This window comes from Arvicola amphibius, chromosome 17 (genome assembly GCF_903992535.2).
Source record: "Arvicola amphibius chromosome 17, mArvAmp1.2, whole genome shotgun sequence".
NCBI lineage: Eukaryota > Metazoa > Chordata > Mammalia > Rodentia > Cricetidae > Arvicola > Arvicola amphibius.
The window spans coordinates 29466551-29492022 of record NC_052063.2 but is presented as its reverse complement, the minus strand read 5'-3'; the positions used below and the strand labels follow the sequence as shown (position 1 = coordinate 29492022).

Here is a 25472-nt window from a genome sequence, read left to right as displayed (position 1 = left end):
TGTATTCAAACACAGGGACTGGCCTAATCCTTCCATCTGTATATGTGTTACATAGTATGCAAAAGAAGGGAAGGCATTCTTAGTGAGTGAACAGTGAATAGTGAAGATATAGGGACAGATTGGAAGAGAAGAGGGGGATTCAAGAATGATTGTTAATCATACACAGAGTATCTAAGCAGTGAAATGTTAGAAAACCTTTCTTCTTTGGGGTCATGGCAGAATTCTAAAGACTAAATTATGGTTGTACTTACTACTATAGAATAGTGGTTCCAGAAACACTGTCCCTTCTAAAAAGACTGGGATGGTTTAGGGTAGAGATTATACTGGTAACCCCTGAATCCCCCAAAGTTAAAGTAAGCTACAGTTTCTAAAGAAGAAACAACGGTCAGCAACAACTATAAGAACATACAAGTAATGTCAATTGTGAGAGGAATCACAAACTAGATTGATGCCTTTCTGATTTGTTGCTTGTGATTGTTTTAAACATGAGTTTTATTTCTGTATATGTTTGTGTGCCTATAAGTTTATGTGCACCCACATGTGTAAGCCTATGGAGACCAGAGAGCATCGGATCTATTGGAATTAGAATTCCGGGTGGTTGTAAGGCTTCTAATTGTGGGTGCTGAGAACCCAACTTAGGTCCTTTCCAAGATCAGTATGTCATCCTAGCCCTGAGCCATTGCTCCAGCTCGGCTGCTGTGATGCTAAGAAAGCAATTTAATGGCTCGTCTTAGCTCTTCATGTATAACTTGGCTGATCTAAGAATTTTTTTTTTTTCTGTTTGTAAATTCTTTGGATTTTATGAAGGAAATAAAATGACATAATTTTACCTTGAAATAATTATCTGCAGCGTAGGTTGTAGGTAAAAAATCATGGAGATCAAGCTCTACTTTGCACTATTGTTAGTTTGGGCATGGCACAGAACTTTTCCGGAAGTTTAGACACCTGGGTATAATGAAAGGAGACTGATTGTTCAGGCCTTCACTCAGGTACCAGGATTCTGTACTATAACTCAGCTTTCCTCTAGATTATTAATATCTCTAGCAAAGGGACTTCTGTGGATGGAACAATTTGCTATAAGTACCTAAGGTACTAGTTGTGAAGCTGCTCTTTTACTAGAAATCATTCATGGAATACTTACATTTTTTCATTAGTTAAAAACTTTGTGTACATTTATATTAGGCCACGTGTGTTCCATGACGCTCATGTTGGGGGCAACTTCGAAGTCAGTTGTACTTTTTTCTACCACTTGGGTCCTAGAGAGAGAACTTGAGTTCAGGCTTGGGGACATCTCTACCGACTGGGCCTGTCACCAATGCTTGGGATGCTTAAATCACTTTTTCTTAGGGTTTTATGAAAAAGAATCCTTGAAGACTTTAATTCATTATTTGTTAAGCATATCTTGCCAAATAAGAGGTAGGACTCTATTTAAAATATGTACCCAGAATCTTCCTAAAAGAAGAGTTGATTCAGCACCATAACCTTTTCAATTGACGTTTGTCTTTTCATTCTTTATGTGTAAAAATAGGGGTAGAAAAGTATCTTCCTTATAAAATTCTTTAGTTACAAGAAGTGGTAAAGTTTGTTAGGTCATTAACTTCATTCTCACCTCCCAGACACTCATTTGCAGGCTCCTGCACACGTCCTGTGCTTCACCCTTTGAAGATCTTTTATGCCGTCAGCAGCAGTCGCTTGAGTTTTCCTTTCACATGCTCTGTTCTTGCCCTGATATTGTGGAGATGACTTTGTGTTATTATTTATAGTTAGAAGATTAAATTTTCTCCCCTCCGTTTATACCTATCCAGTTAGTCTTAGTTTGACTCAAGTATCTCCAATGTAATAATATTTTGTCTCCTAAAAATAAATCCCTGTATGCTTTCATTGAGTGTTTTTATTGTTGTAAAGAACTTCCGTTTTAAGTTAAACTTCAAATAACTATCAAATATTTAAGAATTGGTAATAACAGTTCGTAGTATATATTCTTTTCTTTTCATCTTTTGTAGATATTTCAACAAAATGAATGTGTTGGATTTATTAGCTGTGTTTAACCAAGATGAATTTGGAGGCTAACATTGAAGTATATTTTCTCCAGATTGTCTTCCTTCACCACTAATTATAAATTAACTGGAATTGGCCAGTGTTTCATTAAAATAAAAAGCATTACTTATTCTTGTTTTCTTGGCCAGAATTTTCTGCCAGTATTTAAATTATGTACAATATTTAAAATAGTTCTAAAATTAGAAATTTTTGTTATACAGAACAGACAGAAAAAATACATATACGGAAAGTGACTGTAAAGTCTTTTGTAGGACCTACTGATTTCTTTAAAGAGGCCAAAAGGATAGTAAATTTTGGAGGACGTATGAATTCCAGTGTAAGAATAATGAAAAGGAAAGGAGAATGGACAAGTATTAAAAAGAAGGAAACTAGAATGGGAGAGGAGACGAGATAGACAATTTAGGATTGGCAGATGCAAAGATGATTGGTAAATATCCCACAGCTAGAGACACAGCCAAAAGGAGGCTGGAAGGAAAAAAAAAGATGAAATGTGTTATTGGACACTCACATTGTGAACACCATTGATTCTGCCTAGCATGGTACTGCCATTCAAGAACACTAGGAGTTAAAGAGATCTGACCGAATTCTAGTCTTAGTTCTCTGTGTTGTTGCCTTGGAGAAGTCGGTTAACTTATCCAAGGATCAGATTTCTTATCTGTAAAATGTAGACAGAGTAGGTGAGAATAGGTGATCTTTAAGACCTAAAGTGTATAACTTTGACACTGAATAACTGGCAGATACACTCTTGCTGGACATTTTCATCTAGAGCTGACTTTAAGACACTAGGTGTAGAGAGCACCTGAGTTCAGGAGCCTTTTCTGTCTTACGCACTGCTGTTTCCCTAACAGATTGTGTAGTGTTTGCTGCACGGTAACCACCCAGGAAATGTGTGAGAGGAAAATTACCATTTTGATGGTTTATTCTGGAGCCAGTCACAGGACCTATAGGAAAACTGCACGGTTGAGGGAGGGAAAGCACTGTTTCTTGTGGAGGAATCTTGAGTAGGCTGATTTTTAATCTTTTTTCTTCCTTATTTTGTCCCAGGTTTAGAGAAAATGATAGTAGGCTGTAGCATTATTAAGGTCACCACAACAGTGTCTAGACACAAATAAAATAGAGTGGCCAGCCAGTGCACACTCTAGGTCAGTTCTCCTCCAAGGGCTTGGAGAGATTCTGAGAGTTTCAAGTAGCTGTTAGTGGAGTCCCTGTGAGAACAGTATTGTGCCAAAAGACACACTTTACAAAGGTGTTTGAGAAAGAGTATGGTACATGTAGTACACTATGTGAAAGGCATAGACTCAGACTCTTCAGAGCTTTGAAATGCTCAGACCCAAAACTGAAACAGTAAGGGAAATACCGTCTTAAATCCCCAACACTCAAGTCATTATTTTCTGGTCAGCCTTTTTTCTTTATTTAGCTTCAGTTTGAAATAAGTTTGATTGACCAGTGTGTCAGTATTCAACAAGCTGAAAAGAAAGCCCTGAAAGCACGCAGGTGAGAAAGATGAAGGAAAGAGGAGGCATTCATAGACAGATAGGATGGCAACACAAATGATCCTGTATGCCTTTGAGGAAGATGAACATGCATAGAATATTAACTCTCTATTCTGAATCTCAAAATAATTTATATTTTTGTCATCTGAAAATAATAGTGTGTCAAGCATGTAAAAAGTAAGTTTGTCCAATTTGATTAATACTTTTGAATTTTATATCTGAACTGCAAATCTCAGTAGTCTTTAAAAAGTACACCCAGGCAACATGTCAATTCCTGCATCTGGCCCCAGATGTGCTAGAGAAATACAGGAGCCTTATAGTTTGAATAAATCTTTTTGAATCACTCCAAGTTTTTAATCATACCTATATCAAATTGATTTTTTAGAAATTACAAAACATTATGTATTGGGTTTGTAAAAATTGCAATGTTAAGAAGTATGCATTAAATAGATTTTCTCTAAAGTGGATTTGCAAAGGATAATATAAGATTTAAGATACTATGATAAAATGGGAATGATTGTCTTTTCCCTCTTTTTTGGGGGGGGGGTGGTCTTTTTGAGACAGGGTTTTTCTGTAGCTTTGGGGCCTGTCTTGGAACTAGCTCTTATAGACCAGGCTGGCCTCGAACTCAGAGATCCCCGTCTCTGCCTCCCAAGTGCTGGGATTAAAGATGTGCGCTACCACCGCCCAGCTATGAATGTCTTTTCTGTGTACATTAATTGTAAATTAAAACAAAACACACAAGATAGCAGAATTTCTTAAAGGCATATTTGTATGTGCCAGTTTCACAAATATGCCCTTAATGAATTTGAGAACAGTTTGTATTATGTAACATCTCATTTGTTATAATTATTAACATAGCTTATCATAAGATAGTAATGTGGAAATAATACAAAAAGATAATCAAAATACTAAATTTTAGACTAGAACTTTTATTGAAAATCAGAGTCCATTTGCAGTTAGTTGACTATTAGATCATTTTAAAGTGTTCTAGATTGCCAACTCCAGAAGATGGATACCAATTTCATTCCTGATGGCAATGAATTTCCTTCTTCTGAATTTTCTTATTAGGTGCATTAGGCCTTCCAATGAGGGGGATGAGCAACAATGCCCCTCAGTTAAATCGCAGCTTATCACAAGGCACTCAGTTACCGAGCCACGTCACGCCAACAACAGGGGTACCAACAATGCCACTTCACACGCCTCCATCTCCAAGCAGGTATTTATTCATGGGCCAGGATACTTCCAGAATGTATTTGGTAGAGTAAGCAAGCTTTTAATTTTTTAATACGGTAATTAATTACTTGATTATCTGGTTCAGTGCCTTTCACTAAGAAAACAGTTCTTATGCTCATTTGATGTCATTGCAGTGAAAATGTAGTGTAGCGCTTTGATCTAGAAGCTGTGTGCTAGTTGTCACTGCATAGATCAAGGTTTAATCACCTCCTGGGGAGCTTTTGCAAAAGCTGTCTACCTCTTCCCCAATTATGTTCAATTTAAAATGACTCCCCAGATAGCTGTATTCTTTGCTTGCCCCTCACCACACCTCTACTGCTCACTTGGAGTGAAATAAAACAGATAACATGGATTATATGTATTATTAAGATCAAGAGAATAAGATGACAGGAATTTTGAATGAAGTTATTTTAAATATATGTGAAAAGCATTTATAATTTTTATCATAGTTGCCCCAATAGTTCTCATCTATGATGGCACCTTTTTTAGTTCCTCTATAAGAGTAGGAATACAACTGGAATGTGTAATTGAAATTCTAGGGGTTAGAGCAATTGATTATTTATATAGAATTTTAATGAGTGATTGTAGAGAGCTTATTTAGTGTATGGACTTCTTTTTCAGGGGTATTTTGCCTATGAATCCTAGGAATATGATGAACCACTCCCAGGTTGGTCAGGGCATTGGAATTCCTAGCAGGACAAATAGCATGAGCAGTTCAGGGTTAGGTAGCCCCAACAGAAGCTCGCCAAGCATAATATGTATGCCAAAGCAGCAGCCTTCTCGACAGCCTTTTACTGTGAACAGGTAAGATGTTTATTGATACTGCATATAATTGTCTTTGGGGGTATCCTCAGGCTTGCCTTTCCATACCCAGCCCTTTGTTTCTAAGTTGTGGCTCCTGTCTCACAGGTGTGTTTATCGTCTATTTGTGAGCTAAGATGTGTTTCCCATCACAATCCTTAACCCTTTCTAAACTTAGAACATGTTCTTAGAAAGATGTTACTCTTTTACAAAGCACATTAATTCTTTCTGTTGATGGTAGTATTAGAAAGGGAATGTTCATGGGTTGTCACTAAGCAAATCTTTTTTGTTTATTCCATTCATTATTAAGTAAAGTTTATGTGCTTGGGTGCTAAGAGTTCTGAGTTTATGAACATGACTGAAGGAAAATGTGCTTGATTTTTACAGCCGTGCGTTAGTTATGCATCGCTTAGGTACCTTCTGTGCTAAAGTACTTTGGGTGCTCATAACGAAAGACTATTTCCAAACAGTGCTCTTTTAAATTTTGTGTTAGAATTTGAAAACAAAACAAGAAAACCCTGGGATTTTTCCTTCTATTTCTTGCTATCCATTGCATGTTTTGTACAAATAAGAACAGTGATTCAGGGCTGGAGAGATGGCTCAGAGGTTAAGAGCATTGCCTGCTCTTCCAAAGGTCCTGAGTTCAATTCCCAGCAACCACATGGTGGCTCACAACTATCTGTAATGGGGTCTGGTGCCCTCTTCTGGCCTGCAGGCATACACACAGAGAGAATATTGTATACATAATAAATAAATAAATATTGTTTTAAAAAAAGAACAGTGATTAATTTTGCTGGTATGTTTACGTGGTTTGGGTAGCGTTAGAGTTGTATCTTAAATGTAAGACTTTCTTGCAAAAGAACATGTAAGTTTGAATCACATATCATACTATGTTTATACTTAATTTTTACAAAAAACTATAGAGTGAAAGAAAGTACCTTCACTTAATTGTTGCTCCCACATCTTAATCGGATTCTTCTATCCGCTGTCAACTCTGCACTAAAATGGGTGTTAGCACACTTCCTCTTCAACTTTAGCCCATAATCTCCAGTTAGTCTATGCAGGGTCTACATATCTTAAGTTTTTAATAAATTATTTGCAGCGTGGTTTTACAGCTTTTACCTTTTGATAGATTCTTAACTGTATTGCTTGAACTTTATTACGTCTTTCTGCATTCTTGTTCAGTGAATATATTTTTAGATTTAAAGTTTTACTTTTATTTTTCACATTTTAATTATTCAGGAAATACTTTGCGTAAAAAGTGTCACTGTGGTAAAGCTTTCCATCCCTGCTTATATGTGCTACTGATACTCATATGAACGGCTTCACTTGGATTCTGAACCCGTGGTTGAGGTCCCTATACAACCAGCAGCTCTAGCGTAATCGGGGGATGTTTATTTTTACTCACCTACTCTGCCTTGGAATATTGCCCATTAACTGCATAGCTCACCAAAAGGTGGCTAGTTTTTCAGATTTAGGCAGAGCGGTTAGAGCTGTCACCTTCACATTCTTAGAGGTGCTTTCACAGGCATACAGACCTATCAGAAGATCATTGAATGATAGAGGAGTTTCTGTGTGCAGTTGTCATTAATAATTCTTACTGACATTCTTAATTATCTGGCCTTTTTCTAAGTTCCCTCCCTCCCTCCCTCCCTCCCTCCCTCCCTCCCTCCTTCCCTCCCTTCCTTTCTTCCTTTGTTTCTTTGTTTTGTCCTGCTTAGGTTTATACAAAACAAAAGGGGGTTATTTGTAATTATTTTCAGAAATTGTGTTGTACATTAAAATTGGGAGTGCTATAGAAATTTTTTTCTGTTAGGTACATGAAAGCTAAGCTATATAGAGATAAAATAATGTGTTTTAGAACACTGAATTCAGTTTTTGAAAAAAGTACCTGGTCAGTTTAATTCGGGTCAAATGAAAGGGTCAGTAAGACATGAATTCATGGAAATGAGTAGTTGGGAAATACAGAGGTTGTGAAGAGAAGACTTAACACTGAAAAGCAAGCTTTACCAATCAGAGAAGAGAAAGCAAGTGTTCAAGGCGGGGTGAGGGAGGGATCCTAAACCTACCTGCATTTTGAGAAAGTTGAATTTCTCCAGCAAGATAGCACACTAAGGCCATAAAATGGTACCCTTAATCTTCGTTTTTCAACATTCATAAGTAAGTTTCTTTGTTTTTAAAATTAATTTATTTAAACTGTTTGGTTCTTTCTTGTTCATTGAAGAGTTTCAGAAAAATTTTTAAATAAAAATGAAGATTATACTCTCAAATTAGCATTGGTTTTGAAATATTGTTATTTTATATGAGGAGACCAAAAGTATATACTTTTGTTTTTCTTCATTTCTAAGTTAGTGTTCTTACTGTATATCTAAAATTATTTTCTATGTACCCAGTATGTCTGGATTTGGAATGAACAGGAATCAGGCATTTGGAATGAATAACTCCTTATCAAGTAACATTTTTAATGGAACAGGTAAGCTTATTCTGGAGCTAGTACCCTACTAAAAGTACAGTAGAGTTCTGAAATACAAGCAGTTTAACATACTGTTCTCTAAACATTAATAGAATTTGACTGTTTTAGATAGTAGAATTGAATTTAGTGAAAAGCTGCCAGGGATAGATAGGAATGAGCTAAACGGTAGAGAGCAATGTCAGTGTTTCCCCCGACCTGGTCTTGTAATGTAGTATTTTGTGTCATAACATCATTTTTTTAATATGTAAAGAGTCAATACTAATTTAGTCTGTATTTGTGCCTCAGAATCTTGGTTTGTTTGGTTTTTTCTTCTTCAGAACTCTTCTTATTCTTGGCCCTATCCCTGATAACAAGAGTGTAGCCTGAATTGGGTGGCAGGACATTCTGATCATAGAGGCTCAGGTTGAAAGGAGTCTGCTGGAGGGGCCATTTTACAATAGCTTTAATACAGACTTTCACCTTTAATCCTTACACATTTTGTTCCAGTATTATTTAAGATTGAGCTACCTGCAAACTAATTTGATTTTTGGCAAAAACTAAAGTTTGTTGGTTCCTTTTCCCAATTGCTCAGACAGAAGAAGGCAGCTCTGGAGTGGTGGTGCTGGTTTCGTTGCCCCTGTCCTCTGTCAGTGAGAAAGTGAGGGGTGTTGCCATGACTGCTGGGCAAATAAACAGGCTATTGGGTGGAGCGCAGGTGAATAGCCTGTGAGGTAGAACATGCATCGACATGAGAAGAGGCTTGACAGGAAGAATAGCCTGTGAGGTAGAGCATGCATCGACATGAGAAGAGACTTGACAGGAAGAATAGCCTGTGAGGTAGAACATGCATCAATATGAGAAGAGACTTGACAGGAAGAATAGCCTGTGAGGTAGAACATGCATCAATATGAGAAGAGACTTGACAGGAAGCCTCCATGTGTGGTAGCTCTAAGCTTTTGACTTCTGAGTGTTGAGGTGGTTTGTTGAACATCTGAAATGGATCAACCAAGGTTAAAACCATTGAAAGGAATGGAAGATTATAAGCATTTAAATTTTATAGTTTTCTGGGGGTGATTTTAGGGTATATTAACTTTGTTGTATACCTCAATAAAGTGTATTTAAGTATACACTTTCATACTTAATGTGAAATCATTATGAAAGGCTACTTCTTACATTTCAACTGAATGATGTTTTATTTTGCTGCTATGAAGCTTCAGAATTTTTAAATTCCTAGGTTTTGTACTGGAAAAATTGCTTTCAAGACTTTTCCTAAGTTTACATTTGGGAAACTATAAATTGCTGGTTAAATTATAGTCTCACCTAACACATGACAATTTTTAATTGGACATTGGAAGACTTAAGAATGTGTATTAAAAGTTAATTTTTACTTGGAGAAAAATTACAATTAATCATAATTTGAGAGATATTACTTTATAAATTAAAACAGTAAAGATTTTCATTTCTTTTGCTTTATCCATATTGTACTTTTAATGGAAAATTCACAAATGTTTTTTAATAATTTGTGTGAGATAGTTTATCTTTACCTTTTCCCTTGTATTTTGAAATTACCACCTTGGTGTGTTAATAAAGTCTTTTTTAAAAAAATCAGTTAATCTTAGGATAGTTAATAGTTGATTCTTATAATTGTAATATTTTGAGAAAGATCAAAATTAATTGGAAAATGGCCCCAAAACTATACATGCTTATAAAACAAGGAGAAACCTAGATTAAAGAAAAATTATAGTACAGGGTAAATTGTAGGTAGAAAATTAAGTGACTTAAAATTCAAATTCAAGGTTAGGAACACTGAAAGTTGAGAGAAAAACGGTTAAAATAGGAAATTCAGTTAAATGTTTGTTTCTAATGGTAGCAATTTAATGCAAAAGGGATAAATTCTTTATCCAGTATATTTATTGAGCGCCTACTGTGTATCAACAGGTAATATAAATTAGGTTTTGTCATTCCTATATTCCCCACCTGCTCCTGAGACATAGGAATAGTCCATCCTTGCCTGTAGCTAACATATGCATACATGTGTACACATTTTTAATCTCAAACTAATAGTGTACAAGACAGAAGTATCAGGGGTTCTCTGTCTACTGTTTGCCTCAGAGTCTATCTGGACATTTGTCCGGAAAGGTAATGTCATCATCATACCTTACTGGTGAATTTTCAAGTAAACCAAATACAGCCCCATCCATCCAGTTATATCTAAAAAGTTTAATTCTTGTTCCCTAATAAGCTGTAAGTTTTTATTGCCCCTTCTATTGGGAGATATAATGTATAACCCCACTCTCTATCTCTTAAATCTCTAGAATTGGGTATGTTAATGTGCTGGCTGCATGCTGCTTTCCTTGGTTATTAGAAAATTCAGTGACACAAGTCAGTCCACAGTATCTTACCTGTATATGTATCACACCACTCTGCATTATTAAAGAGGACACCTGTTGTTTTCAGTTACATTTTGGTTTTCATAGTCTCATTTTAAATGTCTGTAGAATCAGTAATGACTATTCTTTCTTACCATTTAGATGGCAGTGAAAATGTGACAGGGTTGGACCTGTCAGATTTCCCAGCATTAGCAGACCGAAGTAGAAGGGAAGGAAGTGGCAACCCCACCCCATTAATAAACCCCTTGGCCGGAAGAGCACCTTACGGTAATCAAGATTTTTAGTGATGGCCAATTGAAGTTATAGTCATGTGTATACACATGTGTGTCTCTGTGTTGGTCATATGTGTTATGTTGTCAAATCAGACTAGTGTTATTTTGTCAGAATTCATATTTGAAAACTTTTCCCCCATGTATCCACAATAACATGCATGGTTCATTGGTAAAAGTTTGTAACCTAAATGCTGACTTCATTGGTACTCAGAAGTTATTTTTTCTGTTCTCCATGTTTTAATTTGCTATATATAAGTGATTATTTTTGTGGTTGGGCTTTTGTTAGTTGACCCCACAGTTTTCAAGAGACTATATTCCTGGTGATTAACAATGACTGTGCATTGAGGTGTTTCTCTGAGTCACACTGTTGACACTGGGGCTGGATAATTCTCTTCAGAAAACAGGTGGTGTGAGGGCATAGACTATTTAGTACAGTTCTGGCTTTAGCCTAGCACATGCCAGCAACATCCATTGTGACACACCTTCCTAGACATTATTAGCAAATGTCCTCTTGAAAAGATTGTAATCCCTTTCGAGAACCAGTGCTTAAGATTTTTAGTTTTATAGATTCTTGACCATCATTAATATCCCTAATTATTCTTTTTTACAGTCTCTAGTAAGATAAGAATTTGGCTAGTAGAGCTGAAAAACATGTTAGGGGAGTATCATTTGCATTAACAGTCTAGACATAACAATTTATAGACATTTCTATGACATTGTCTCTAGGGCGTGAGACCTGATAAGGAACAATAGTAAGACAGTAATTAGATGAGTTAATTTGTCAGCTATTTTAAAATAGACATATTCTCTCCATTATCAGTCAAGGATTTCAATTTCTGTACTTCCTGAATATGAATAAAAATAATGTGTAGAGGGAAAACTTTATATTTTAAAGCTTCCAAATCTGTTTTCCCGAAATAACGAAATGTGACCTGCCCTGGGAGTTGAGTACCTGGCTACTTGAGTCTCAGTTCAGATGCTAATGTTTTTAACCTTTCCTCATAGGTCCTTTTTCCATCCCTTTAAACATTCCCGTTGCTCTCCTTGGACCATCTCTAGTTTCTCCATTTCCTTCTTGAATTGTGGAGCCCCAAACTGGATTTTGTTCTCCAATAAGGGCCTGACTAATGACAAGCATAGTGGGAAGATTATTTCCCAGTTCTTGCATGTTTTACATCTGTAACATGGAGTCCAAGAAAATGAGAAATAAAGTGGAATTGTTTTATAATTGGTTGCAATTTGCTCACTCTGTAAGTCACTTTTAAGTAGAATACTGACATTTTTTAAAATTTTTATTGTGTTCATTTTTATTTTGACAGCTAACGTGTTTGTGACATCTAGTCAGATATTTAAAGCTAGCCTGTAAGCCAACATTTTGGCTAATATTACCTACCAATATCAGATCCTATCTTAAGCACATATAGAACATTAGATTAGAGTTGCAGGATAACCACTTATTTTCCTTATATTGCTTTATATGTTGAGTTTTTTTCAGCAGTAAATCAAAATTTAATTCTTTATTATTATCCTGAATACTAATTTTTGAATTATCGTTTTACATGCTTTAAGAAAAAACTTGGTACATTATGAGCAAAGTTAACTTTTTGTGTAATTTGTATGACAGTATTATAGATCCAATTATAATTTTCTGGATTATTTTCATTACATAGTTGGAATGGTAACAAAACCTGCAAATGAGCAATCCCAGGACTTCTCAATACACAATGAAGACTTTCCAGCATTACCTGGTTCCAGCTATAAAGACCCAACGTCAAGTAATGACGACAGCAAATCTGTAAGTACCGGAGATTCATGGATGTGATTGTAGTGTTCTCCTTGTAGACTGGTCTTCCATTAACAGTTACTTACTAGATACTGCTTCGGAACTATTGATTTTGAACACTGTAATAATCTAACTTCTGAAGAATGTGGAAAGCTTTGTAACTAGAAGATAGCCTATTTTTTTCCTATTTCATATAGGTTTGCCAATTTCTGTTGAACTTGTCAGTTAATTTAGACTTTTATTGTAGTCCCTGTCAGCTGGATCCCATGAAGTTTGATAATATAGACTTCTAAGGAGCTGTGTTTTTCTTGAGTAAGTTTTCTCCTTGAAGAATCTTTATACACATTTTTATACCTGTGTTGATTCAGCCGACTCAGCTTCTTCCTGATTTAACAAGGGTGTTGATTTCTTCTACTATTCACTGCAAGTAGCTTTTTTTTTGTATGTGTGATGGGGTATTGATAAGCGAAATTGTCAAGAGAATTGTTGGGTAAGAATGGACATCTGTGACTTACAAAGTGTGCACATTCCTAGTTTTCCTCAGAGGTTGTCTGGTAATGTCTCAAGTGCTGTAGTTTGTGTAATTCTTCTCTTGTATGTAAGTGTTGACTGTAACTAAAGTGTGTGTTCCCAAGGTATAAAAACCCCGAGAAAGAAAGGTTTCCCCCATCCCCTGTGATCTATTCTCTGAGATTAAAAAAATAAAAACCCATTTTCTCTAGCTTTCTTATGTTTTAAATAGTCATGTGTAGACACTGTATTTATTTGGTTACCATGAGGCAGTTTGGGGAACAGAATATTTGAGTAGAAAACAGGTAATTACTACCTTTTAAATATAATAGTGAATAGCTAGCATGATGTTAATAAATTTAAACTTGCATAATTTGCACATTTTAATGTCACACTTTTTTTCTATACTAGAATTTGAATACAACGGGGAAGACGACTTCAAGTACAGATGGACCCAAATTCCCTGGAGATAAAAGTTCAACAACACAAAACAATAATCAGCAGAAAAAGGGGATCCAGGTGTTACCTGATGGTGGGACTCCATAAATATGTCAGAGATATTTTAAAGTACATTTTCTCTATTTTCCCTAATAGAAAATAAAAATAACTGTTTTTCTTAACCAGGTCGAGTTACTAACATTCCTCAAGGGATGGTGACGGACCAATTTGGAATGATTGGCTTGTTAACATTTATCAGGGCAGCAGAGACAGACCCAGGAATGGTACATCTTGCTTTAGGAAGTGACTTGACAACATTAGGCCTCAATCTGAACTCTCCTGAGTAAGTGTTTTTTTTTTTTTTTTTTCTTCCATATTTGTAAATAAACTTCTAGCATTTAGTAGATCACTGTAAAGTTACCTCTTTCTTTTTAAAGACAGAATAATCGAGGCAGCATCGTAGGCATTTTAATATATCCTTTGCTGCCCGGGACAGCCTCAAACTTGTAGTTAATTTTATCATCACATTCTATTATCTGCTACTACTTGCTACTGCCTGCTTAACTCTTGGGGTCATTCCTTCCATTATTAGCCCATCGTCACTGAGAAATACTGTTCTGTAAGGATCTATCTACAAGGAATTTGGCCGCCCCCAAGCCAAATCCTTATCTGCTGCATTGATCTTGTCATTATTAGGAACTGAGTCTCTTCATAGGTTGACTTTACCCTGCTGTCTGACCATCACTACTTCCCTTCTCTCTCGTGCTGGGACATAGTTAGTCATTTGATTCTGTTGGGATTTTTCATCCATTTATTCTTCTACCTTCCTTGATGTTTTTACCTCTTCCACTTCCTTCTCACCATTAAATTTTATAGTCAGTTATAATATCTGATTTATGTGACTCTTGATTGTTTTGGCCTTCTCTCAGTTGTGTTCTTCTTCCCATTACCCTTGTTCTGTCTGCTTGTTTCATTCTTGATCCACCTACTGGGTGGACTGTGGAAGAGCGACAGTTCCATCATCTACTCCTGCTTTACACTCGTGCTCTGGAACATACTCATACCTGATATGCATAGTCCATTTACAACTTTTTCTTTGCTTTTGACTGCTTGTTCATTCTTTGCTGCTGTTACATCCCATGTGACTATTTTGTGTTTCAGCAAGCTATTAGTATCTTTTCTCCAGTCCATAACTCTCAAATAATGTTCTCCTTACAGAGAAGAGTGGAAGCGAATGGAAGAGGGCATCACCTGGTCCTACCTCAATCCTCATCTGACACCCGTGCCACCTGGTCCTACCCATCTTAATCTCACACACCTGTGCCAGAGTGTTTGGTCCCTGCTTCCTACTTAAAACTTTCCATGAGTGTGAATCTTAACGTCTTCTGCTCTCTCTGGTGCTAGTATCTCAAGCTAGGTTATAGAAATGTAGGGCAAGCACTCTACCCCAAAACGGTCTTGCTGGTGTAATTCAGGGTGACTCTTTAAGTCCTCCTGCTTCTGACTAAGTAATATTGCAGGCACTTGTATTTCCATCTAACTCACAATACTTCTGTTTGGCCATTTCTAGTCACATGGAGAAAAACTTATTTTTCCATTAGTATCAAAATAACTTTTATCTTGATTCAACCTCCTGAGTTACTGTCAGTCACATTTTTAATTTATTTTTTGAAGCAAAGCATCTCAAATGAATCATCTTAACTTTTCTAATTTGCCCATTTTAGTTAGGTTTCTGCTCTCACCACTCCGCTAAACCATGTTCTGGAAGTAAACCAAGTGGACCATGAGATGCTCTTTCTCTTAATCTTGAAGATGTTCTTCTCATCTGGTCACCTTAGCTCATCCCTCTCCATTTCCCATGCTGGTGACACTGCCTGTCCTTGACCTTTGAATTAGTCCTCTTTGTTGATTCCATGATGATCTTGTCCAGTCTTGTGCTTTGAAGGACCATGTAGATTGAACATTCCAGACTTCTCTCCTGAACTTGAGACTTTAGGTACCATTACCAATTAAATACTTCTTAACTGATCTGGTTCCAGCCCACACTGTCTATGCTTTTCAGTCTTGGTTATACTTGGAGAAACCTAGCATTATCTTAGTTCTCTCCTTCCTTCTCCCTTAGATGAAGTCCTCTCAGATAGACACGGAATCGAATCACATTTTCACTACATTGCTGCCCCTCTGGCTTGTTGCCTGGAAGTTTTGTCAGTGGATCACCAAGCAGGGAGTCTTGGTTTTCCTTCTCCCCTTTCTGTACAGCTTTATGTTGCACTCAAGGTAATCCTTCTGAATAGGCTGTTGCTCTGCTCAGCACCACCCGCAGATTTGTTGTTCTACTTAAGAACTCCCTGAAGAACAGCCCTCCCCTGTTCACCTTGTTCTTCCTTTCTCCCTACTTTACCTCGGCAGCTCTTTCCTTTGCTCATCGTGCTTTCACTGGTCGTCGTCTTCTGCCTCTCATGTCCAGATGTGTCTGTCATGGTTTTTCTCTTATTTCCCTTGACTGATACAATGTTTACCAGATATTACCTGTGATTATCTTTATCATATTCTTTTTATTTGTTTAAATCTAAATTTATCAAATCTTATTTAAATTGACCACCTCACTTAATTATACAACCATTTCCCTACTTTCAAGCCCTCCCTGAATAAACTATTTATTATGTTAATTATTGCCTGCATCCAATCCTCCATATACTTAAATCGAAAGTAAGTTGTATGGTGTCAGCAGTCTTTGTTCAGTTACTGTGCTCAGAGCACCTAGGAAAGTTCCAGGTGGAGGTAATAGCATGCACATAAACAAATAAATACCTGGTAAGTATGAACTCTTGCTCCTAATGCTTACACATTTGAATAAGGTATACATGGAAAGTAATTAAATTGGAGAATGATATATAAATGAATTAAAATCACTGTTAATTATAGCTCATTGAAAGTAGAACATTTAAATTATGTACCTAAGTGTTTGTAATTTCTGCGCTGTGTGTCCTGTGGTAGAGTGCTGAAGGAAGCAGCCCCCTTTTCATTTTGCTGCTAGAAAGTTGCAGGAAACTCCAGAAAGGGAACCAGGAACGGTGCTCAGTTTTTATTTCAAGTCTTTTATAAAACTTATTTTACCAAAATTAAGTTATAAATATATTTTACTACTTTATTCTTTAAAGTGGCTTTTTTTTTTTTTTTTTTTTTTACCTCTTGTTCAGAAATCTCTACCCCAAATTTGCATCACCCTGGGCATCTTCGCCTTGTCGGCCTCAGGACATAGGTAGGAGGATCTATTTATGTTTAGAATCTTTTAAAAAGCGTTTTCTAAGAATCGGTTAATAAGAGTGTTTTTTCTTTATACAGACTTCCATGTTCCATCTGAATATTTAACGAACATTCACATTAGGGATAAGGTGAGTGTAGCATACTGTTCTCAGTGTGGATTTATCTCCTTTCCTGGTACCATTTTCAGGCCAGACAGCATGATAGTCTAGTAGCAATCTTTGGGATATACTTTTGTATGCTCATTCAGTTATGTATAACAATTCTGTTTTTTGTTAACAATACTAATGTTTTGGGACTTGCTTTAAAAACCAGTGTTAGGACTGATATTTTCTACAATTATTAATTGTAACCATAGTAACCATAGTTGATGACAATAAACTGACTTAGGAAGTTTGGTCCTTATTCTCCTGACTCTCTCGTTTTATGCTTAAGGAAGCTTTTACTTCTTTGCAAACTTATCCAGATAAACCACAACCCCTTTTGAAGTTAGCCTCTTCACACCGTCTGTGCCCCACCAGAAATGTAGCCCTGAGGCTACAGTTGCCTAAGTGTTCCAGAATCTTAGTACAGTGTGAGAAGTGCTGGAGAATGTCCTACATTCACAACTGCCACCGGAACATAATAGGGGAGACTGCATTGGGATGATGCACAGAAGCCAAGCGACTAGGTCGATACTTTGATAATATGAGATTTTGAGCTGTGGCACTTACGTGTAGTTTATAGTTTTGTGGGCTGTTTTCTACCTTGTAGGGAAATGCGAAAACATTATCCTTTAGCCATCCCTTTACACAAAATAGAGTGCTGTCTTTATGGTTTTTCTCCTTACCATCTGTGGTTGCTGGAAATCTCAGAATGGTTTGTGAATCACTGCATATAGATTCCGCATTTGCAGGTCTGTGTAGCTGGCACTCCATGGAATACTTACATATACACTCATTCTTTTGAGTTAGGATTAGGGTTCATTAAGTAACTTTATTCATTTAGATGAAGAAATGCTAGAAAACTGACTCCCTGGCAGCATAATTATGAAATGACAGTTGTCTGCGCTAAGTAAAGATTTCTGTTTATCCTTCCAATTTTTATTTTAGTAGCAACAATTAAATTTTACATTTTTGGTTTACAGTTCATAACAATCTTTCTGTCTTTCATAGCTGGCTGCAATCAAGCTTGGCCGATACGGAGAAGACCTCCTCTTCTATCTCTATTACATGAATGGAGGAGATGTGTTACAACTCTTAGCTGCGGTAGAGCTGTATGTTCAGAGTATCTTACCACTTTCTCTCCTAGCATATCTTGGATGTTCTGAAGGTGTTTAAAATGATGATGGTTACAACTTTTTGTTTTTACTGAAAATTCTCCTCCCTGCCCAATTGAAGTTGTTGGCAGGGATGTTTTCGGTGGTGAAGTGCTTGCCTAGCACCTCCAGGCTTTAGTCATTCCCTGGACCATCAGGGGAACAACAAAAGTATAAAGGAGAGATTGGGGATTATTTTTATATTTAGTAAAATGAATTTTGTTTATATTGAAAGTGTTCTGCAGCTGTATAATCACTGTAACCTAAAAAGAATTTTAGACCTAATTCCAACTATATGAAGTGACACGCTTAGTGAATTGAAGTTTTTGAATGAGTTTGGTTGTGATTCTTGAAGAACCACAGATGTTTATGATGAATAGACACAGAATCTCGTTATTTAATATGTGTCATTTGATTATTAAATAGACAAGACCCTGCATACCTGTGCCTCTATGTTGATTCTGAATTGTCAGGTTTAAAATTTCTCAGTTGAGAGAATTCACTTTTTTCACTGTTTCCCTCTCATTTTTGTGAAATGAGGATTACCACCTATTCCTTTTAATCTAGTCATAAATAAATGTATCAAATCACTTGTATATCTGTATTTGGCTTTTGTGTCATGTCATTTGTGTTTGTGAGCTACCAAACTGTTTGTAGGAAAGCATGTATTTATATGGAAGTCCATCATCAGGGGACATCTGTTCCTCTGGATGTTGCTAACCAGTTTCTAAGTGCTATAGATCATCACTTGGGTTCTGATGATATCCTCTTAGAGATTTTGACGGTTTATGATTCAAAGTTAAAAAATTAAACTTTATGAAATGGCTGTTCTATTGTCATCATGACTGTAAAGTTGTATGAATTTAAGTAATCTATTCAAATTGGCTTCTTACTTAATAACTTACGTAGTAGTGCAAGTCACCAGGCTGTTAGTTTGCCTCTTTCTTTGGTCTGCCCAAGTTTTATTATATCACTCATAACTTCTAAATTATTTTGTCTACATAAAGTTTATTCAACTTAATTAAATTATTTGTACTAAAAAATGTGCTTTTGGAACAAAAGAAGTTATCTTACTGTATTTGAATAACTATACTTTATAGTAGAGCCAGATAAAGACCCTTCCATATGTATATACTTTAGATATAACTTTTCTGAGAAAAGGCTTACCACATGTATAAATGTTTAACATGGGTCATAGGAAAAATTAACTTATCTTTCTCTTTTAAAAATTGAAGTTTTAACCGTGATTGGAGATACCACAAAGAAGAACGGGTGTGGATTACCAGAGCACCAGGCATGGAGCCCACTATGAAAACCAATACATATGAGAGGGGAACATATTACTTCTTTGACTGTCTGAACTGGAGGAAAGTAGCTAAGGTATATTTTTTTTTCCATGTGTAAAATGTATGAATATATAGATAGTCATTTAAAACTTCCTTTGTTTGTTAATATGTAACAATATGTCTATTCCAATAATGTGTCAGATATTTGCCATGCCTCATAGAAGTCTTCAGAAACAACTCATTTCACTAATAGAAAATTTATTAAATTTGGTAAGAGATTTTTATGATTTGGAGTAAGACTTGTTAACATTTGAAATATTTTTATGACTGCCACATTATTTACAATCCCAGTCACATATTTTCATTTTATTGTTATAGTTTACACAGGGTGTGACATTTTATCTAAAAGCAGTTTGTTAAAGGTTCTGCACGCTTTTCAGGGAAGGTGGCTGGGTATTTTATTTGCAGATCATCTAATGCAGAATTGCAAACACTCACCATTGATTGTTCCTATGAATGAACATTGAGGAGAATAGGCTGTAAGGAAAGGTTTATTTTGTTCTATTTTGATTTTATAACTTTGCTTTACAAAGTCATTCTGTCAAAGAAAATTTCTCCTTTTGCATTGTGTAAATTTCTGTGTGAGTAGATATTTAATGCTGGTGTGAGGTAACTGGTGTTTTGCTCAGTCACCTTGATGGTAAATATAACCCACACTTATTAGTTTCAGAGAACTCCCAACTCTATGTCTTTGGATATACTTTCCATCAGTGATTCTTAGTGCTACAAAAGATTAAACAGAAGAATAGTATTTCTGACAAATTAGTTCTTTGGGCAATATTTTCTTGTTGCTTTGGGGTGATTTTTTTCAGTGTAATAAGTTGATAGAATGTTTTACATTTTAAGATAGTTTGAAGTGTTATCAAATATAAACCATTGAAAAGCTTGGACTTTTAGAATTTCTTATAAAACTTAAAAGAAATTTAAAAATATGAATCCAATAGAAAATACAGAAGAGATTAAAAATTATTTTGGTTTTTTTCTGTGTCTCGGTGGTAAATGTGGTTAGTGCTTAGTCCTTAGATTATGTCGGTCATTTCAACAGCTATAGTTAATGAGAATATTGTCTTAGTTTCAAAGACTATATTCTTTACTTACCATTTTAGTTAAATAGAAGTATTTAAATTAGTATATTTTAAAATAGGGTTTTTTTCTTCTTAAACAGTATAACAGAAACATATAATTTAACTTCCATTTCTGCTTTGACCTTGTACAAGTTTTCTTTCTGTAACTTTTTTGGTTTTTTTTTTTTTTTCTAAAATGGATATCATGAAGATTGAATGAAATTCTGTGCATACATATCCATACCCTGCATATGGGGTTTCCTTTTGGCACATGGTGGATGTATGTGTTAGTAGTTCTGATACTTTTATCATTGTTAGAGGTTACTGCTATTCTTCCAAAAAAGAAAATTTTTCAATTGACTGTTTCTTGGTTAAATTGTGATTCTCCAATTTTAGCTTGTACAAGAATTACCTGGGGAACTAGTTAAACAAATTGCAGAGCCTTCCTTCCTACTGTGTGTGCTCTAGTCAGATCTGTGAGTGGGGTCTAAGAATGAATACTTACTCCCAAGTTATCCCAGAGAGCACGCTGTATATGATCCAAGGTCATGCTATCAGAGACAAGATCTTTGGAGGAGAACCGAAGCTTTTTACATTCATTTTGAAGCTTTATGCTCAATAATTTGAATTCTAAATCCACATGCAAAAATGAGTGCACTTAAGCAATACATAGCTATATAATGATAGGTAAAATTTGGATTGTGTGTTTGTTAAGAAATCAAGTGAGAAAGAATAGTTTTTGAGAACTATCTTCTCTTCATAATGTGAGATATTCATAAACATTAATATTAGAACTTTTTATTTCCTCAGAAACAATTCCCAATTTAGGTCAATGTTATTTTAAAGAAAATGTTTCTTATATAAAATATAAGATTATTTATGATGTATGCTTGTTAAGTGATTTTGCTGAGTTTTACCTGTCTCCTAATATAGTTGAACAACTTTTCACTTCTTAAGAATATTAGTGAAGTAGGAAAATAAAACTCTTGAGTGGTAGTTAGTATCTAAGTTATTCCCTAAGAAAGCTCTCTAAATAATATGTTAGTTGCTTGCATTGATATTCTTCAAAATTCTTCCATCGTGATGGGAAACAATGAGAATTGTTGGTTCCTATCAGGTATTAATGAGCAGTTTGTGAAAATTGGTTATGGTGAAGTATAGTTTACAATGACTATTTATAGATGTGCTCAGACCTTTCCATAAGATTACTTAGTATTAAGACATTTTAATGATTCTGTTAAGAGACTTCATAAAACTATAGAATGTTCATAAATATGACATTGTCACATCAGCCACAGGGCTTGCAAAGTGATGGAGTTTGCGGAATAGGGAGGTAAATACCACGTAACTTCATCTTATTGGTAAGGATGTATGCGTAGTGGGGTAACGATGTGGCGCTGTGTCTCTGTAAGTGCTAAACGAATGGAGGCTGTAGCCACAGTGTTCTCTGTGGGCCTTCTCGGCATGGGCCTTTGAAATCTCAGAGCCCACTCCCAGTGACACTCTTCCTCCAATAAGACCACATCATTGACATGTAAAAGAAATGTTATACAAAGAGGACTGGAGAGATGGCTCAGAGGTTAAGAGAACTGACTGCTGTTCCGGAGGTCCTGAGTTCAATTCCCAGCACCCACATGATGTCTCACACCCATCTATAATGAGCTCTGGTGCCCAAAAACACTATATATACATAATAAAAAATTTAAAAAAAAATAAAAAAAAATTTAAAAAGGGGGGGCTAGAGAGATGGCTCAGAGGTTAAGAGCATTGCCTGCTCTTCCAAAGGTCCTGAGTTCAATTCCCAACAACCACATGGTGGCTCACAACCATCTGTAATGGGGTCTGGTGCCCTCTTCTTGCCTGCAGGCATACACACAAGATAGAGTATTGTGTGTGTGTGTGTGTGTGTGTGTGTGTGTGTGTGTGTGTGTGTGTGTGTGTGTAATAAAAGAAATGCTATGCATACTGAAGTTAGATGTAGCTAAAGAGGTAAGAGTGATGCAAGGTTCAGCTACTTTAAGAAGAATAAAAATATGTGGAAAACAGATAAAAGATTATTGATGGAAGACAAGATTTGACCCATAATATTTCTAGTTAGTGTGTAAATATTTTTTAAATATTAAAGTATTTATGCTTCCTATGTTCAAACTGGTCTCTTTTTTAATAATAGGATATAATATTGATGAGGTTAAATTTAAACTCTTTAAATACTAATAAATCAGCGTATCTTGCCAGTATGGATGGGTAAAATGTAACTTAGAGCTTGTTGTTATCAAAATTGCAGGTAAGCTTTTTATACTAAGTATATTTTAGATGCAGATGCATTTTCATTTCAAAGAATAACTGGGAAAATTGTGCTAATGTGAATGTGCTAATTGTGCTAGTTCAGCTTCATCCATGGGCAGGGGCAGCTCTGCCACTTGTCAGGGAGTTTAAGTATGGCGACTGCCGTTTGCTCCTTCTTGCTAGTGGGCAAATAGCCCTGTGCCTTTCTCAGTCAGATAAAGTCACACAGTGTACCTTCTTTATAAACATTTGTGAAGATGCTTAATGTTTTCAAAGTTATTTTAAGAGTATAATGTAATAAATTTGTTTTGAATCTTGGATTAAAAACACACAAACCCTTCATGTGTTACACTAGGAAAGACAGACCCTGCTAAGTTTGGATCCTAGTCTTTAATATAGTATAATATCAATTTACCCAAGATACATACAAAGATTACAAAAAAAAATGAGCTGTCTTTAGTTTTGGTTCATAGTAGCTTGTCAGTTATATGTGTGCTGATGTGTTTGGTGTCAAAAAGCTTGATCACTATTGCCTGAGGTCTTGTTTTAACTAAATAATGCAAATTTCATTTAATTAACATGGGATCAGTTTGATACCAGACACAATAGGATAAGTTAACCAATGATTGCTAAGGGTACTTGTTTAATCCTCAGTAGATAATGTGGGTTGAGGTTTAATAACTTGAGAGAGATTTTAAAAATAATTTGTGGCAGTTTGATTCAGGCTATAGAATGAGTAAATTTAGAGCCTCTCTCTCTTTTGTTGTTTCAGAGATATTTGGATTTGTTTTCTTAAGTATGCAGTTATATTTGCATCTCTGGTGAATTCTTAAATTTTAAAACTTTTGAAGCCAGGTCTTGTAACCCCAGTATTCAGGAGGCTGGGTTGGGAGTGATTGTGACTTTGTAGCCTCCTTGGACTATGTGGGGAGTTTCAAAACCAGCCTAAACTGGCAAGACCTTGTCTCAAAAACAAAAACAAGGAGGGGGGGGGCAGCAAGATGACTCTGAGTGTAGGTATTTGCCAACAGGCCTGAAGACCTGAGTTGACCTACACAATGGAAGTAGAAAACCAATGTGTCTCCTATGTGCACTGTGCTGTGTGTTTACCCCCTTATCCACAAATAAATATTAAAAATAAAAACCATAATATATTTGGACAGTTCAATTAAAATCAGTAATCGTTCAGGTTTCTGATAATCATACACCAAAACTATCATCTAGTTTTAAATGGCCATTAAGTTATCTTTTATGACATTTATGAAATGGGAGTTCTAGAGTTATGTGTGTTGTCCTCTGACCTTCACTCATGCGCACGAGCGCTCTCTCTCTCTTTCTCTCTCTCTCTCTCTCTCTCTCTGATACACAAACACACACTAAATAATGCGTTTTTAAAGAGATTTATGAAATAATTTAAATTCTCAAGTTTTGATGTTCTTTTTTATAGGAGTTCCATCTGGAATATGACAAATTAGAAGAACGGCCTCACCTGCCATCCACCTTCAACTACAACCCTGCTCAGCAAGCCTTCTAAAAGACTTCCCTTTCCTGGGGTATGGCTGTCTCAGCACAGTACTCGACAGATCCGCAGAACTGATGTGGCTCAGGCAACCTGGTTTTAATTCCTTGAGGATCTGGCAATTGGCTTACGTAAAGGGTCACCATTTGAGGTCCTGCCTTACCAATTATGTGCTGCCCAACAACTAAATTTGTAATTTGTTTTCTCTAGTTTGAGCAGGGTCTGAATTTTTTCGTTTATTTTCTTTTTGCCAGCAGACAGACTTGGGTCTATAAAGACAAGCAAGTACACTGACAGAAGTTAACATTTAGTTTCTTAAATGTAAAAAAGAAAACCCACAAAAGACTCAACAAAATTAGACCACAAAATTTGCATTGTTCATTGTAGCACTATTGGTAATAAAATAACAAATGTTTGTGCATTTTTATGTGAAGATCCTTCTCGTATTTCATTTGGAAAGATGAGCAAGGGCTGCTTCTTTCATTTTACTTCCCCTTCTGTTTCTGAAAGGCAGTTTCGCCAGGCTTAATGCAAGAATATGACTGTAGAAGAAAGAGATTGCCACGGTCTCTGGATGGTTTCCAGGGCTGTGTTGTTACTGAGCTTCATCTTTCCAGAATGAGCAAAACACTGTCCAGTCTTTGTTACGATTTTGTAATAAATGTGTACATTTTTTTTAAATTTTGGACATCACATGAATAAAGGTATGTATGTACGAATGTGTATATATTATATATATGACATCTATTTTGGAAAATGTTTGCCCTGCTGTACCTCATTTTTAGGAGGTGTGCATGGACGCAATATATGAAAATGGGACATTCTGGAACTGCTGGTCAGGGGACTTTGTCGCCCTGTGCACTAAAGGGCCAGATTTTCAGCAGCCAAGGACATCCATACCCAAGTGAATGTGATGGGACTTCAAGACGTGAACTGAGACAATTCACTCTGGCTGTTTGAACAGCAGCGTTTCATAGGAAGAGAAAAAGATCAATCTTGTATTTTCTGACCACATAAAGGCTTCTTCTCTTTGTAATAAAGTAGAAAAGCTCTCCTCACTGCAGTGTTGACTTTGATTTGAAATTGTCAGACTTCTTCAACACGAAAAACATCGATAAAAGCCTGAAGTTTCACAAATACACTGAATGGTGTGACTAGATTTTTTTTTTTTTCAGCTATCAATAAATAGGCTAATGGATCCACAGTGGGCCCTTTTCCTTGTTTTAAATGCATCCTCAGCATTAACTATAGGAGAAAAGTTGA

At 36.0% G+C, this 25472-nt stretch overlaps 1 protein-coding gene across 7 annotated transcripts in view; it reads left to right on the top strand.

Annotated features, from left to right (window-relative positions):
• Cnot2 (CCR4-NOT transcription complex subunit 2) overlaps positions 1–25267 on the top strand; it is a 90813-nt gene extending 65546 nt beyond the window's left edge. For 6 of the 7 annotated variants that reach the window (XM_038314393.1, XM_038314390.1, XM_038314392.1 and 3 more), the window contains 12 exons: positions 4623–4770; positions 5409–5591; positions 7982–8061; positions 10572–10697; positions 12373–12497; positions 13407–13527; positions 13620–13776; positions 16634–16695; positions 16779–16828; positions 17852–17952; positions 19230–19374; positions 24138–25267. In XM_038314393.1, the coding sequence (XP_038170321.1) occupies positions 4623–4770; positions 5409–5591; positions 7982–8061; positions 10572–10697; positions 12373–12497; positions 13407–13527; positions 13620–13776; positions 16634–16695; positions 16779–16828; positions 17852–17952; positions 19230–19374; positions 24138–24224 (1385 nt within the window). In that variant the 3' untranslated portion in view covers positions 24225–25267. The remainder of the gene's footprint in view (positions 1–4622; positions 4771–5408; positions 5592–7981; positions 8062–10571; positions 10698–12372; positions 12498–13406; positions 13528–13619; positions 13777–16633; positions 16696–16778; positions 16829–17851; positions 17953–19229; positions 19375–24137) is intronic. The other variant, XM_038314395.1, reaches the window with a different exon arrangement.
• The last annotated feature ends 205 nt before the right edge of the window (positions 25268–25472 follow it).